At 53.6% G+C, this 14,866-nt stretch overlaps 6 protein-coding genes across 7 annotated transcripts; 4 read left to right on the forward strand and 2 right to left on the reverse strand.

Annotated features, from left to right (window-relative positions):
* Positions 1-140: 140 nt before the first annotated feature.
* PV07_08268 (uncharacterized protein) lies at positions 141-1,430 on the reverse strand. The gene has a single exon (XM_016395417.1). It carries the CDS (start codon positions 1,367-1,369, stop codon positions 263-265), a length of 1,107 nt encoding a protein of 368 aa, XP_016248836.1. The 5' UTR covers positions 1,370-1,430; the 3' UTR covers positions 141-262.
* Positions 1,431-1,571: 141 nt separating this feature from the next.
* Positions 1,572-2,943, forward strand: PV07_08269. 2 transcript variants are annotated; one of them, XM_016395418.1, is made up of 3 exons: positions 1,572-1,769; positions 1,825-1,941; positions 1,991-2,943. In XM_016395418.1, the coding sequence occupies exons 1-3, from the start codon at positions 1,687-1,689 to the stop codon at positions 2,811-2,813; spliced, it is 1,023 nt and encodes a 340-aa protein (XP_016248837.1). In that variant the 5' UTR covers positions 1,572-1,686; the 3' UTR covers positions 2,814-2,943. The 2 variants fall into 2 exon arrangements, with proteins under 2 accessions (XP_016248837.1, XP_016248838.1); XM_016395419.1 differs by having other exon boundaries at positions 1,825-2,943.
* A 189-nt stretch (positions 2,944-3,132) lies between these two features.
* Positions 3,133-6,478, forward strand: PV07_08270 (uncharacterized protein; the record flags this gene model as incomplete). The annotated part of the gene is made up of 2 exons (XM_016395420.1): positions 3,133-3,538; positions 3,590-6,478. The coding sequence occupies exons 1-2, from the start codon at positions 3,503-3,505 to the stop codon at positions 6,476-6,478; spliced, it is 2,925 nt and encodes a 974-aa protein (XP_016248839.1). The 5' UTR covers positions 3,133-3,502.
* A 392-nt stretch (positions 6,479-6,870) lies between these two features.
* Positions 6,871-9,165, forward strand: PV07_08271 (uncharacterized protein). Its single transcript, XM_016395421.1, has one exon. The coding sequence runs from the start codon at positions 7,458-7,460 to the stop codon at positions 8,757-8,759; it is 1,302 nt and encodes a 433-aa protein (XP_016248840.1). The 5' UTR covers positions 6,871-7,457; the 3' UTR covers positions 8,760-9,165.
* Positions 9,166-10,027: 862 nt separating this feature from the next.
* On the forward strand, positions 10,028-11,991 carry PV07_08272 (alpha,alpha-trehalose-phosphate synthase (UDP-forming); the record flags this gene model as incomplete). Its single annotated transcript, XM_016395422.1, has 4 exons — positions 10,028-10,325; positions 10,423-11,166; positions 11,243-11,588; positions 11,675-11,991. The coding sequence occupies 4 exons, from the start codon at positions 10,028-10,030 to the stop codon at positions 11,811-11,813; spliced, it is 1,527 nt and encodes a 508-aa protein (XP_016248841.1). The 3' UTR covers positions 11,814-11,991.
* A 260-nt stretch (positions 11,992-12,251) lies between these two features.
* Positions 12,252-14,600, reverse strand: PV07_08273 (uncharacterized protein). Its single transcript, XM_016395423.1, has one exon. The coding sequence runs from the start codon at positions 13,976-13,978 to the stop codon at positions 12,722-12,724; it is 1,257 nt and encodes a 418-aa protein (XP_016248842.1). The 5' UTR covers positions 13,979-14,600; the 3' UTR covers positions 12,252-12,721.
* Positions 14,601-14,866: the final 266 nt, after the last annotated feature.

Consider the following 14,866-nt stretch of genomic DNA (forward strand, 5'->3'; position numbering starts at 1 on the left):
CATAGCTACTAAACTCGATCAGGCCGCTGCCCCAGATTTTCGTCATGGCAAGAGCCAGCCTAGAAAGGTCCCTAACTGCCTGGGGCCTAGCTCGCCTAGAAAGCCCCCAAGGATGAACACCGTCCCGCTGTCAGTTGGGCCCCAGTCACTCCATGTACTCGGTATCTCGTGGCAGCTGGTGCCCTGAGCAATAATGATCGGATGATACCTGCATATTATACCTACACTCGCTACCTTCGTTAGAGTGCCGTGGCTTTGGGGTCTATTCAAAGACTGTTCGCTGCCCTTTACTTTCGATGATTGCACCCGTCAGTCTCTGTACTGTCTCCTCTGAATATTTCCCTGGAGACTTGCTGGGCTTCGTCTTCTTGCTGTCCTCCATGAGTTCGCTTTTCTCTTCTCTGTCGTCTACTTCGTTGATCCCACTGTCTTCTCTTAGATCTCCCTCTCCTATTGCCGCCTTCTTCGCCGCCTTTCCGAACCTCTTCTCATACCGAGTCGCCTTGTCTTCAGCGTACTCCATCCTCATCTTGCGGCCGTGAAGTCTATGCAGCAAGATCTTGCTCTTGGACGAATTCGACTTCGCAGGCGAGTCGTCGGCACCATCTCCTCGCTGAACCCACCCTCGCATTGCCTTCTCTGCAGACCCGACTTGTTCGAAGTCGATCCACGCGAATCCTTTGCACTTCCCAGAATCTTCAAACGTAGCTATGTGCGTATGGACGATCGCTCCACATACCCCAAAGTGCGCCTCCAGATCCTCCACTGTGGTGGTGAAATCCAAGTTACCAACAAAGATTCTCTTGCTTGGAGGCTGAGACTGCTTCTCGATCTGATCTCTTCTCTGCTCGGGTCTACCTTCGAAATTCTTTGCGTTTTTGATTAGCACCCGGCGGCCGCCTAGAAGAGACTCGCTAAGCTTGAGCCCTATGTCAATGCATTGTTGGTCTGAAAAGTCGATATAGGCAAAACCTTTGTTCTGTGCCCTGCCAAATTTCGGTGGTCCTTGAGGTAAATGGATCCTGGTTATCTGATTTCGGGGGATTGCATTCGTTGGATCGGAGGTCAAAAAACTCATCAGGTCGTCCTTCGTAGTGCCAAAAGATAGGTTGCCAACCCAAATCCCGTATTCGGAGCGTTTAGAAACTTTGCGAGATGCATCTTCCTGTGTTTCGGTAGACGGTATTGTCTTGTTTGTTTCTGAGGGCGACTTGCTGCCATTAGATACTTTTGCTTTCTTCGCCTTGCGCAGAGCCTTCTTAGACGGAGGTTCGGGCGCCTCCACATCTATCTCGATCTCTGCGGTCTCTGCATTTCGTTTGCGTTTGTTGGGGAGCGGTGTTTCTGTTTCTAGCTCCGTACTACTCATTGTGAGTGCCTGCCTTCGAGGTATCTCGGGCTTGGTTGTGGTTCAAAAGCTGGCATAAATCGAGACGAGTAAATGTAGATTTCAAAAAAAAAAAAAAGTCCCTAGCGGGCCTTTCACCCCAGTGACTCGTTTGCGGAAGGGGTCCGCAAATAATTAGGACCCAAGACGCGCTGGCCTTCTTTCCTCCACCTGCATCCTCATCCCTCAGCATCAGGCTATTTCACGAACGCGATTTTCTGATTTGGTGTCAACCTAACTTCTCTCACCGTGCCTCTAGGAGTTGTTCAACCACACAGGCGTAGAAAACTATTTCTTTAATGGAACCAGCAGAAGACCATGCTCCTGGGGAGCAAGCCACCGTCTTGTCCGATCAGCCCCCCTCGTCCAGAAAATCCTACAGGTATCTATCAACCGAAACCCTTTCTTCGATTGCGTGTTCTGACTGCCTCGCACAGACGCAAATATCGCAAAATTATGGTGTCGTTTGAGGAAAAGATGAGGGAAGGCAACAACCTGTTCAAAGAAGAGCAAAGGATCATGGACATATCTCTGAGGCTGGCTGAGCAGACCGAGTATGAAAAGGAATGCACGATGTTTTTCGCTCACTGACTCCCGGACCAGTCAACTCCTTCAGCTACTTGTTGAACTCAATTCCTGCCCGCAGGTGCCCCAAAGCCTACGTTACGATCTTCGACCTCCCGGTGAGAGCCACTCAGGTGACGAAACTGTGAAACCCGCTATATCTGAAGAAGATGGATATTTGGATCTGAGGAGGGCTAGAAGACAATTGCAAGCTGGAGAAATCACTTTAGCCGGATACAGAGAAATCGAAGCCGCGCTCCTTAAGACCCGAGAATTTGCACCGGGCCGTTCGTACGCTTCACTGCTCTCAATTGCGCCTACGCCCAGCCAATCGGTTGAGAAGATGGACCCCAGCAATGTTGCAGCTTGCAGTTTGTTGTCGACGAAGCAAGAAGAACAATACCTGCAAGGTCTTGATGCATTCCTCGAAGGGTCAGCGACTAATCCCAGGCCACATGTTGCCAACAGCCTGGGGAGTCGGGGTGCGGAAAAGACAACAGAACGCGAACGAGAAACACAACTCAGAAATCCGGTGTCTGTCTACAACTGGCTTCGAAAACATCAACCTCAGGTGTTTCTCCAGGACAATGAGGCCAGTACTGAGAAGACGCCCCGAGCCACGGGATCACGGAGTTCTACACGCAGGTCGGCGAACAAGGATGCTCTCAAACAGGAACAGGATTACTATGATGAAGACGGTTTTGCCTTGGACAATGGATCATCGTTGAGAGGGAAGAGGAAGCGAGACGCCGATGGTGGCTATCGACCAAAGGGAGGCAGTTCCAAAAAGCGCAGGAAGGAGACAAAAGAGGATTCAGGCCGAAGCAAGCGGACGAAGCAGTTGTCAATGGACGCCAGATAGAAGGCCCACGCAACAGGCACATGCCGATGGTCAGATGCAGTCGTGATAGGCAGCCGCCTTTGACAAGATCTGAAGCATTTCTCGATTAGAACAGAATCCCATCTTTCCACGTGGTGTTAGAGTTGGATGATTTCTTCCCTCAGCCTTTTTCAGTGCACGTGTTAATCGCAAAGAATTCAAGTCATGAGTTCTTGGGGAGACCATTGAATCGTCGGTGACTGGCTAGGGTTTCCTCCAAGGCCGCACCGTGCCGGCAATACGAAATGATGATTGACGGTTCAAATTATGGTGCCTTAGTTGGGTTATGCTGTGTTTATGTCAGATGTCTCCCGCCGCGCGGGCGATGCTCATCCCTGAAGAAATGCCGCTGATCAGTGCTCTCGGCAACTTCTCACGTCCAGCTCCGGAGACAACCAACTTCTTCGCTGGGATCTCAGAAGCACGAGTATTTATACCTAGACTACCCAGCAAATAACACTGGCGAGCGCAACTGGCTAGACCTTCTTGTCGTGCTTTGCAGAAACAAAGCCAGATCGGCACGTCCCCCCTGACTCCTGAATGCGACCGCAGTGCCTGGATAAAGTAGACGGCATTGTGCACCTTCGACAATATATCGCTAGTATACACACGACCATGACTTGAACAGCCTGTCGTCAAAGAGTTGAAAGGGATCGCCTTGTCTTTTCCCTATGGCAGGCCTCGAGCAGATCGAGGTCCATTCCAGGGTGCGCTCCTCGGCCTCTACTTGTCGTGTGGATTTCTGATGTCAGGCTTAGAACTACCTGGTGCGCTGGGTCAATGTCAAACAAGAGCATACGATCTCCTGGACCGTTCAGCCTCACAAGAAATCGATCAATCTCGGCCTCTTCAAGCATCCCGGACCGCTCTCGAACCTGCATTCCTCTTCCTCGACCTCCCTAGCGCCTCCTTCTCCCGTCAATGCGCCGGTCGACGAAGACAAAGAGAAATCAGAGACGCACTCGACTGCGATCGAGAAGTTGACGAGCATTGGTCTGAAAGTGGTACGATGGATAGGCAAGTGTGAAGCCGACAAGGTATCCCAAGGAAAACACGATGTACGTTTTGGGGAGGGAGGGAACTATGCCTTGGTCTTCGACAACACTTTCTCCAAGAACATCTCGAAGACGGCGACAATTTTCCTGCTCACCTATCCTACCGCGTGCCAATCGCAGATTCAGTTTGGTGCGCAACTCTACCACCCACAGTCAATGGCTACGGCCATGGCCATCGCCAACACTTCATCCCAGCTATTCAAGAGGAGTCCTAAGCTGAAAGCCAGGGACAAAGAATCGGTCGACTCACTAAGGCAAGTTTCCATTAGCCAGTCTGCTGGAGGCAGTATTGGTCCCGTCGCCGAAGAACCGAAACTTGCGGAAGACCCCACGTCAATCCATACCGGCGTGTTGCAGAAATTGAGGCGGAAAAAGCATCAAGGCTATGCGAGGAGGTTTTTCTGCCTGGACTATACCTCTTCAACTCTGTCCTACTACCGCGACCGCAACTCTTCAGCCCTACGTGGTGCCATTCCTCTCTCTCTCGCAGCCATTGCCGCCAACAGCAAAACCCGGGAGATTTCAATCGATTCTGGGGCCGAGCTCTGGCATCTCAAGGCGAACAACGACGCAGACTTTGAATCATGGAAACATGCTCTGGAGACTGCGACCCGACTCATGTTAGAGGCCAAAACGCCGGCCGACAACCTGTACCTGGAAACGGCTGATGGCGTCGAAGGCGAAAAGTCCGCATTTGAAGAGCAGGAATGGGCGAGGCTGGAGACTCTGCTCAGTAGAATTTCAGGCACACGAGATGCTGTGCGCCGACTCTGTCTAGACACATTGGCACAGCCTGTGCCGCTGCCTTCCCCGAAACTCGGGGCGGTTTCTAACAATACCACGCCCACAGAGGGACCAAATGGAGAGGATTACTTCAAACAGGACGAGAGGCGACCCTTTTGGAAGCGGAAAGTCAGTATGACTAATAGCCAGACCAATATCTTCAAGCGCAGTGTTTCTGCGCAGCTCGCCGTGCCGCTGCCTGGCGTCGAACCAATACTGCGCAATGGGACGCCTCCTCCTCCAACGGCGCCTTCCACGTCACGGCCTGGCATTCATCACGAAGAAAGCATGTATGATCATTGCAGAGCATTACTCCATGACCTAGACTCGGTAGTCAGTGAGTTTTCTCTATTAATCGCCGAAAGCAAGGTCCGGCGTACAACTCCACCCAAATCAGCGGTTTCACGACTGAGCCTCCAGACCGTCGACTCGCAGGAGTATTTTGACGCAGAAGACCACCGGCATGTGCTTGATATTCACAGCGATACCGACCACGAAGTCGAAACGGCCGAGGAAGACGAAGGCTCCGCAACCAGCAGCGACGTTGGGGAAGACTCGATTCACGGGCTGAGGCGCCGTTCAGGAAGTGTGTCTTCATACCTTCCTCCTCGAGCGAGATCGTTAGCCCCACTACCACTAGATCCGATTCCTCGACGGGACAACATAGCAGCCCCAACGATCATGCCGCCAAGTCTCATCGGATTTCTTCGGAAGAACGTTGGCAAAGACCTGTCGACGATATCGATGCCCGTTTCCGCCAACGAGCCCCTGTCCCTCTTGCAGCGTGCAGCGGAGCAACTCGAGTACTCGCAGTTGCTGGATAGCGCTGTCAGATGCGGCGACGCCTTTGAGCGACTGATGTATGTGGCAGCGTTTGCCATCTCGTCGCTATCGAATACGCGAGTCAAGGAACGGGCTATCCGCAAACCATTCAACCCGATGCTCGGGGAGACCTTTGAGCTGGTGCGGGAGGACCGGGGCTTCCGCTTTATCTCGGAGAAGGTGTCGCACCGTCCCGTGCAGCTTGCATTGCATGCTGAGTCTGAGCATTGGACCTTCACCCAGTCACCTTTACCGTCGCAAAAGTTCTGGGGTAAGTCGTCGGAGATCATCAATGAAGGCAAGGCGCGGCTGGTGCTTCACAGTACGGGAGAAGCCTTCAGTTGGTCGGCGGCCACGTGCTTCCTACGCAATATCATCGCGGGCGAGAAATACGTGGAGCCTACGGGGACCATGACCATCTACAATGAGTCTGCCGGCCACAAGGCGGTGGTGTCTTTCAAGGCCAAAGGCATGTTCTCGGGTCGCAGCGAAGAAGTTGAGGTGCAAACCATCGACGCACAGGGTCAGGAACTGTCGATTGGCCTCAGCGGGACATGGACCAATTCGCTGCAATTGAAAGAGCCGGGCAAGCTGGGCCAGCGGCCAACCATCTGGTCGGTGGGCCCGCTGGTGGAGAATGCACCCAAGCACTATGGCATGACGCTCTTTGCGGCTCAGCTAAATGAATTGACCGTGGCAGAACGGGGGAAGGTCGTGGCCACGGACAGTCGTCTCCGGCCAGACCAGATGGCGCTGGAGAATGGGGACCACGAGACGGCGGAGCACTTGAAGAATCGGCTGGAGGAAGCACAGCGGGCACGGCGACGAGAAATGGAGGAGACGGGCGAAGAGTGGAAGCCGCGATGGTTCTCGAGGGTGGAACTGGGCGACGAAGTGGTGTGGCGGCTGAGGACGGGCAAAGAAGGATACTGGGAGGAGCGGGCGCGGGGGGAGTGGACGGGCGTGGTGCCGGTGCTGCAAGTATAGAAGGCCGCCGGTGAAGGAGATTCTATCTATAGAGGTATACGAGATACTGTATTGCCCAGGTACGGAGCATCCATTCCGTGTCCCTATTGCTTGTTCCGAGGAATAGTACCTTTTCCACTTGCCATTTTAAGGAGGAGGCTGGGATCTCTTATTATGCCGTAGTGATTCCCCTTCGTATCTCAGCCCAATGACAGCATCTGCCGCCCCACGTTCTCCATCGACGAGCCTGAGTAGTGCCAGTCTAGCGCGAGAAAGCACGAGCAAGATGCAGCGGCCCAGTGGATGCTTATTTCAAGGTTTTTTTTTTTCTCATTATCAACCTGATGTCACTGTAGCACAAGAAAAGGTTCATCTCTATCTAACTAGTTGTTGTCTCTGGGGGCGTCGCAGGGCGTCAATCCTGTCCAATCCCATCCCATCTTATCTTTCCCCTTCTCCCTGTTTCCCATTTCTTGCCTGTTTGTGTCTTTCCGCTTCGACCCGCCGCTCCCTCTCGTCGCCTCTCGTTGCCTCTGATCTCGAAACCATTTCCCCAGATTCCACACGGCCTTTCCCACCCTTTCTGTCCTTATCTTTTCCCATCTTCATCTTCATCACTATCCCCAGCCCCGTGCTTTGGTTTGTTCTGTTTCCTGTTCGTTTCTATTCTTTGGGTCTATCCAATCAGCCTGAACTCGGGAGAGCGCATATAAGTCTCAAGAGCCTCACGCCACCCCTCTCACTCGCCTGGCCATCCGCCGTCCTACCACAAAATGGAGACTTGACTTCTGCCTGAACCAAGGCCCTGGAATGTTCCGCCCTCTCGCATCACACATTGGCCACGGCATTCGATAGCCATTTTCTCCGTCGCCTCTCTGAGTCAAAATGAACCTCGTTGCCGTCTCTCTCGCGCCGCCCCTCGACCTCTGATGAGCACACGTCCTGCCTACAACGTTGCTGCAACCCATTCAAGGCCTGAAAACACCGAATAGAGCGGAACATGGCCATTGCTCGACGACCCTCTCCGCTTCATCGGACCATGAGTACGCCTCCAACGACTCCAAATACCGCGCCCACCACCGAATCCAAGCTGCCACCCACCTATGCAAACTCCTCTATCTTAACTCCTCCTACCTCCCCTCGTCAGAGTCGATCTTCTTCCAACATCTCCGAACTTACGTCGCCTATTTCTGCTGTACCTCCACACTGCCCCACGGGCCAACCGCTGAAGTTGAAGGACGCGAGACTAGATCCCATCAAGACCGATGCCGTCAGCCCCAGCATATTGACCGAGACAAGTGACACCGAGTGTCCTTTTGACGTTGAGATCCTCAAGGATGAACGTGGTCGCGACGCTGTCTTCGGGACTGGCGCCTGGAGCACGGTCTACAAAGCCACCACTCACCCCAAACCGAGAACTGTCTTAGGCTCCTGGACGCCACCGCTCTCCCCGGCATTTGCCGCTCCTGTCCTGGTCGCAGTCAAAAGACCCGCTCGCCGAGACGCAATTCCCATTCTGAAAAGTGAGGCCAGCGTCCTGACCTACCTTCAAACCATCCCGAACAGCGACAACTACGTCGTTCCCTTCTACGGGACCGTCGACGAAACCTCGCTGGTTCTCGAGGCCATCCCATTCAGTCTCGAGGACCATATCCGACACTGCGCCGCCGCCGCTGCCAAAACCTTGTCGACTTGGACCATGACAGAACCGGTCCTCGGCAGCGACGCGAAATGGTTTCATCTGGCACGCCAACTCATTTCGGCTCTTGTGTGGCTCCACAACGATGCACAAGTCGTCCATGGCGACATCAAACCCGGCAACATCCTCCTGACCCGTGTGCAAGGATCAGGAATCGACATATCCTTTCAGCCCATTTTCGCCGACTTCTCGTCGGCTCAGCGGCTGGATACCGACGACACCACGGTGAATACGCTCTCGGCCGTCACGAGAGAGTATACTGCCCCCGAGCTTCTCAACTCCAAAGTCCTCCGCGATCCCACATCGACGGCCACACCTGCTTCGGACGTCTTCTCGATGGCAATCACTTTACTGGTGGCCGCGACAGGGCAGATGCTGGTGTATCCGGGATCGGTGTTCCAGCGGCAGGCGATGGCCACCCAAGGATGGATGGTGTTGAACTACGCCAGGAATGCGGACCAAGGTTCACGAGTACCCCGATTCGGCGTCGTGGAGAGAGTGCTGGAGAGAGCAGTCTTGAAGGCCGACATGGGAAGAGTGAGCGCGCGAGAGTGGCTGGGGATTGTCGAAACCATTGCACAAGGGGATCCCGTGAAGTTATGACCTCTCAGCGGGAGGTAGGTTGGAACCATGACGCATTCTCGCTGGGGAATACGAGTCCCAAGCCGGACGCCAGCTTGGCAAGGCTCATTTGGAGAAACGGTGACAATGTTTATTTCAAGGTCCACTCGCCTCCTCTGGAAGCCGTGAATTGTCATTTCCGGTTGGCGAGGAGACGATCTGTTTGACTAAGATAATGGCGCGGACGGGGAAAATGTACCATGTATGGTGTGGGAAAAATGGTTAAAGCGGGCAACATGTACTGTACCTAGGATCGTGTCTCGAATATTGGAAAGAGATTGTCTGTATTGGATGATTGTTGTATTTCTAGTTGGCCGTGTGGAATAGATGTGAATAGATGAGTGCAATGTCCGCCGCCATGTACGTATTGTATTGATGCTATCCGTCCACCTACACTCACCCTCCAGTGTGCCATCGCGAGTATTATATGGGAGCCTCTCACGTGACGTCCTCTCTCCCCAGCCTTGCCAAGCCGCCAAGCTCCCAATGACCTCACTGACCCCGGCGTATCCCGCCCACCAGTCACTTCCAAGTCTCTCGACTGCAGACATTCACTCACTGTATTGAGCTTCAGTGGATGGATCGTCCTTCCCAGCCCGGCCACTCTCCCTTTGTCCGCCACGATATTCGGCCTGTATTCGTTGTCTTATATCACCTGCATAGGTAATCGACAGGAAAAGACATCCTGGCGAGCAGGCTCTTCTCCTGCTCCTCCTGAGCCCACCTCGGGCTAACAATATCCAGCCAGTCGCTTACACAAATGTCCTCCAACAAGTGGTTTGTTGCCTTCCCACTACTCTTTGCCACATCATCCGCATCATTTGTTCCTTGTGTCGAAAGTCAAGCTACTCCCCAAGATGAATCTGAGCCAGACACACAGCCAGTGCCTAACCCCCGGCGACCGCTGGTGGCATGACGTTTGCAACGTGCGCAGATCTTTTGCCCTCAGAAGAAAATGAACAGCCCTCGACTCCGCCTCCGGGATTTCAATGCCGTATGACTGGCCTGCCCGTCAAGGTATTTTTTTTTGGCCTTGTTGATTCTGACATCATTGCTCACCGGCCCACCACGTCTGGGGCTCGGAATATCAAACTAAAGCGTGTTGCATATGTAAAATGTTCAAAAGGTCCATTGTTCACTTCAGTCACGGCCCCCCAAAAGGTGTCCTACAAGATATTCTTCTTGTTGTGTTCCTCACCTAGGTCTGATTTGCTAACTACTGAGGATACTCTTGTCGACGCTTCGACATCATGGACAACATCGATCCGGATTTTGAAGGCCGTGTTCTGGTCGTGGCCAACCGTGTGCCCATATCTATAAAGGTCACTCCAGAAGGTGATTTCGAGTACAGCATGTCCTCCGGTGGCCTAGTGTCTGGACTCAAGGGCCTGGCCAAAGCGGTCGACTTCAAGTGGTTCGGCTGGCCGGGCATCGACGTGCACCGCAATGATAAAGACAAAGTACGCCGACATCTGCAAGACAACTTTAACGCCGTCCCCATCTTCCTAGCCGAAAATCTGGCCGAAATGCATTACAACGGCTTCTCAAGTACGTTGTATTGCCGTCATCATCATCACTATTCCTGTTCTTTTTGACCTGTGTCATCCTCGCTGTTATGCAGTGATCCCTGACGAGAGACTGGCAGACTCAATCTTGTGGCCCTTGTTGCATCGCATGCCCGACAGGGCCGGCTCAGATCAGAGATGGTCCAAGGCGTATCAAGAGGTCAATGAAATTTTTGCCGACAATATCGTCCCCTATGTGGAGGATAACGACATTATCTGGGTCCACGACTACCACCTCCTGCTCCTGCCCGGAATCCTGCGTGAGCGGCTGCAAAAGAAAAAGAATCTCAAAATCGGATTCTTCTTGCACACTCCTTTTCCCACGGAGGACTATTTCACCATTCTGCCGTTCCGCGAGCAGATTTGCAGGAGCCTGCTCCTTTGTGACGTGGTCGGCTTCCACACGAACCAGTACGCCAAGGACTTTCTGGAGAGCGCGCGCATCGTCCTTGAGGGTGTGTCACAATCCCCAAGTGACCTACACTGGAACGGGCGCAAGGTGATCGTACATGGCTTCCCTCTCGGCATTGAAGCAGACGAGTGGAAACAGAAACTGGAGACCGACGCTGTCAAGCAGGAAGTGGCCAAACTGCGGAATGAGTTTGATGAGCAGATGATCATTCTCGGAGTTGACAGACTCGACTATATCAAGGGCATTCCACAGAAATTGCGCGCTTTTGATCGCTTTCTGACAGACCACCCGGAGTGGGTGGGTAAGGTGACCATGGTCCAACTGGCAATTCCCACACGAGAAGATGTGGACACGTATCGAAAGTTGCGCGAGGAAGTCGAGCTACTTGTTGGACGCATCAATGGCAAGCACGGTAGGCTTTCACTTCAAATCTCATCCGCGGGGGTGGTCTTGTCTTGAATATACTGACTGTTTGGGAAATTCGATAGCAACATTCAAGCACACGCCGATCCACTATCTACACCGGTCAGTGAAGCCGGACCAGCTCTGTGCTCTCTACGCAGTCTCGGATGTATGCATCATCTCCTCTATCCGCGACGGCTTGAACCTGGTGAGCTACGAATATGCGGCGTGCCAGGAAGAACGCAAGGGCGTCCTACTGATGTCGACCTACGCGGGGGCGATCAAGACCCTGCCCCCGTCTTCGGTGATCCTTCTCAATCCCTGGGACACACCGCGGTTTGCCGAGAGAATCAACCAAGCAGTGAACATGGGTATGGAAGAGAGGGCGCAGAGACACAAGGAGATGATGCAGGTGGTGGACACTTGGACCAGGTGAGTATTCTCCCCAAGCACAGGAGGGAAGAGAGAGTGTGTGTGACATGCGGAACTGAGGCTGACCACTGAGATCCATCACTCAGTGTCAAATGGGGCAAAGCCTTCCTTCGAACCTTGATGGCCATGGAAATCCCCCACGACACTGAGATGCCCGACCGCGACCCGCTGGAGCAATGGACTTCAGAGATCCCAGATTCGGAGACGGGCAAGATCCAACCCTAGCCCAGTGTCGCGGCGAGAGAGTCAGAACTTGTTCCCTTCCTCTTTGACTGAACCATCCTTCATTAGCACCTGCAGAACCCTTGCGAAAAGGGGGACTCAGATAGGCATCCGAGCGAGTGGCGTTGAGTTTTGTTTTTCCTTAGCGTTTGGTACACTATATCTCTGTCCAAGAATTATGTCCATCTACTGTGCATTTCCCAGAAGTATATGACACATATGTGTCTGTATTTACTGTTCCGTTTACGCATCTTTTCTCGAAAGCAGTCAGCGTAGGAATACATGATATTATTGGCCACTCGTCAATGAGAGGAGACAGAAAACGCAGAGATTGGAGCTCAATGAGTTCCATGGGAGTTCTGTGTCCTGGGTCATGAGGCTCGGGAGGGACCTCATCCGATGGGATGGATGTAGCTGTAGCTACAGGAACAGGATCTGGCTCGTGCTGAGTGGGTATCTTGCATTCTCTCTCTACCCATGGGAGCTACATCTTCTCACGCATGACATGACACTCTCTCTCGTATCAGCGCCGCATCCCCTTCGCATTACTATATTACTAAGCCACCGCGTGCCTCGTAAGTTGTATCCATAGACTCACGGCCATTCAACACCCAGATTATATATGGGTTCATGATCCCTGTTTTTTCTGGTCGTGAAACTGTCGCATCCTCTTTCATCCATTAGCTTCGTATCACTTTTATCGTCGGTCGGTCGGTCTGTCGGTCGAGCATCATTGAATCTCGCCGGCCGGGATTACCCTCATCTCTGAGGTGGTCCGGTCGCTGTACATCCCAGTCTCGCAGACCGGCCTCCGGTGAATCCCCACGCCCTCGCTCGGCCTGTTCTTGGTTTGGCGGCCCCTCAGATGACAAGACTCATCCTGAGTCAAGCCCAGCAAAAGCCGGGCAGAATCACCCAACGCTAAAGTCCCGCCTCTCGACCGCGCCGCCCATGCTCTCGCAGAACTCGCCCAGCATGCGCCCCCACTCGGCCATCCGCTCCTCCATGTACGCGCTCTCCTTCTTGTTCCGCTTGGCCAGGATGCCCCTCTGGCACTCCCAGTCCCAGTACTCGCACATCTCCTTGCCGTCGCCGCTGGTGTACGGTCTGATTTCGTGGACGCGCTGCGTCTGCAGCAGGAACCGCGGGTAGCTCTTCGGCGGGCTGTACGAGCCGGTGCTGCTCCACACGAGGCGGTACACGCCCGAGATGGAGGTGGTGTGGGTCTGCGTGCGCATCAGGGCGGCCCGGCCGGGCTCGTCCTGCGGGTCGTCCGGGCGCGAGACCTCGGTGACCACGACGCCCTGTTCCCTCATCTCCTTGCTGTGTGGCAGCTTCATCCTCATGTGCAGGATCATCCTCGTGCCGAGCTGGATCCGCACCGACGGTTCCCCGTAGAGGGCGTTGATATGGAGCTGTCTCCGTTGCTGCGAATTGGTGGCGGACTTGCGCCGTGAAGCTTTGGCTGCGAGGGCCGTTGACTGGGTATTTGCCGGGGCTGGCATGAGAAGAGACGCGTTTCCGGGAGACTCGAGCAGGATCGAGTTGGTGTTGGTGGTTTGGTCCGTGGGTGGAGGGGGTGATTGGCCTGGGGATAGCGACGCCCTGCGCGCCTCGGTCGCGGCCTGGTACTTTTGGGCTGCAGACAACGTCCCGGTGCCGTTGGCGTTTGCCGTAGAATTCGACCGTGAGGGCCCGTCCATGCTGTTCTGGGATATTCCTGAGAATCTACTGGCATTGCTGGCTAACCTTTGCCTTGTCACCGGTGGTGGACTACTCGGCCGCTCAATGCTGCCTGAGCGTCTTGCGCCCCCATTCGCTGCACTCAAACCGCCGCCACCACTTCCCCTCCTATGAGCTGTAGAGTGCTCGACTGGCGGGCCCGGCATGACCGCTCCATCGGTAATGTCGGAGTCGAAATTCACCGCGATCGAAGTATTTCGCACCAGCTCCTCGATTTCGGCCAGCGTGGCGTCGTCTTCGTCGTCCGGCTGAAATGTGATGGTCACACGCGGGATCCAGCGATTCCAATCTTTCCAGGTTTCGGTGTTGCGGAGGGTGCGGAAGACCAAGCTTGCGGGGGCGTTGATGCGTGTGCAGGCTGAGACGTAGAATGTTGCGGTGGATTGAGGTATGTCGGGGGTTGAGAAGTCGGTTTTTGTGGCCATTTTGATAGGAATTGACCCGATGAGCTTGGACCTGGCAGAGTTTTGGGGAAGGACTGCACCAAGAACCAAGATTATATGGTGTCTAGTGTATGGTCCTCAGCATATAATCCCTGCTTTGTGGACACAATGCTCGCAAAGCGATGCTCAAAGTCGAGACGGCTTGAACGGTGTATATGAACACGAGGCGCAAATACAGCAGCGACTGACACAGGCTGGAGAACTGTTGTCAATGCTCTGTTGTCCCTCTTAAGAGTCAGCCCCTCAGAATCGCGCTGATGAGACGTAAGTAGGCTGGATAGAAGTCTATGCACTAGAGGCGACAGCTTCGACTACTTTCTTGCGATAAAACTGAAAGGAGGGCGTATAAAGCATTCGTGAGTCAGAGGGGGCACATGACTTTTCAAGTCTCGACTTAGTAAGTTCGTTGGTGATGGCGATTGCTGGTGGCGGTGGTATGCCTAGCTATCCCCAAAGGAAGATCTCACGTCAAAAGGCGTGACGAGTCTGAGAGCTGGATGGAACGAACGATGAGATATCCAGGAGATAGTAGTGCTTGGAAGATTGTGCGTCTCTGGATGCGTCATGCAAGCTCAAAGACTGGTTCACCGCTGGTGGAGGAGGCATGCAAAAAAAAAAAAGAGATGGAAGGATGATGCATTGTGGAGGAAAATGTGGGGGACCGACCGAGGCGGAGAGATCGAGCCGATGTCAAAAATAAATGACCCAGTCTGACGAGAAAAGATACTACAGCAGCAAAGGAGAAGAGATTCATTATTGAGGCAAAGATAGCCATCCTTTTCAAAGGCATTCATTCTATCCTTAGGTAGAGTGGCATCCATATCCTTATCGATATTATTACTTGTATTTGATCTGACGGCCACCTCGTCG

The sequence above is a fragment of the Cladophialophora immunda genome (genome assembly GCF_000835495.1).
Source record: "Cladophialophora immunda strain CBS 83496 unplaced genomic scaffold supercont1.4, whole genome shotgun sequence".
Taxonomy (NCBI): Eukaryota; Fungi; Ascomycota; class Eurotiomycetes; order Chaetothyriales; family Herpotrichiellaceae; genus Cladophialophora; species Cladophialophora immunda.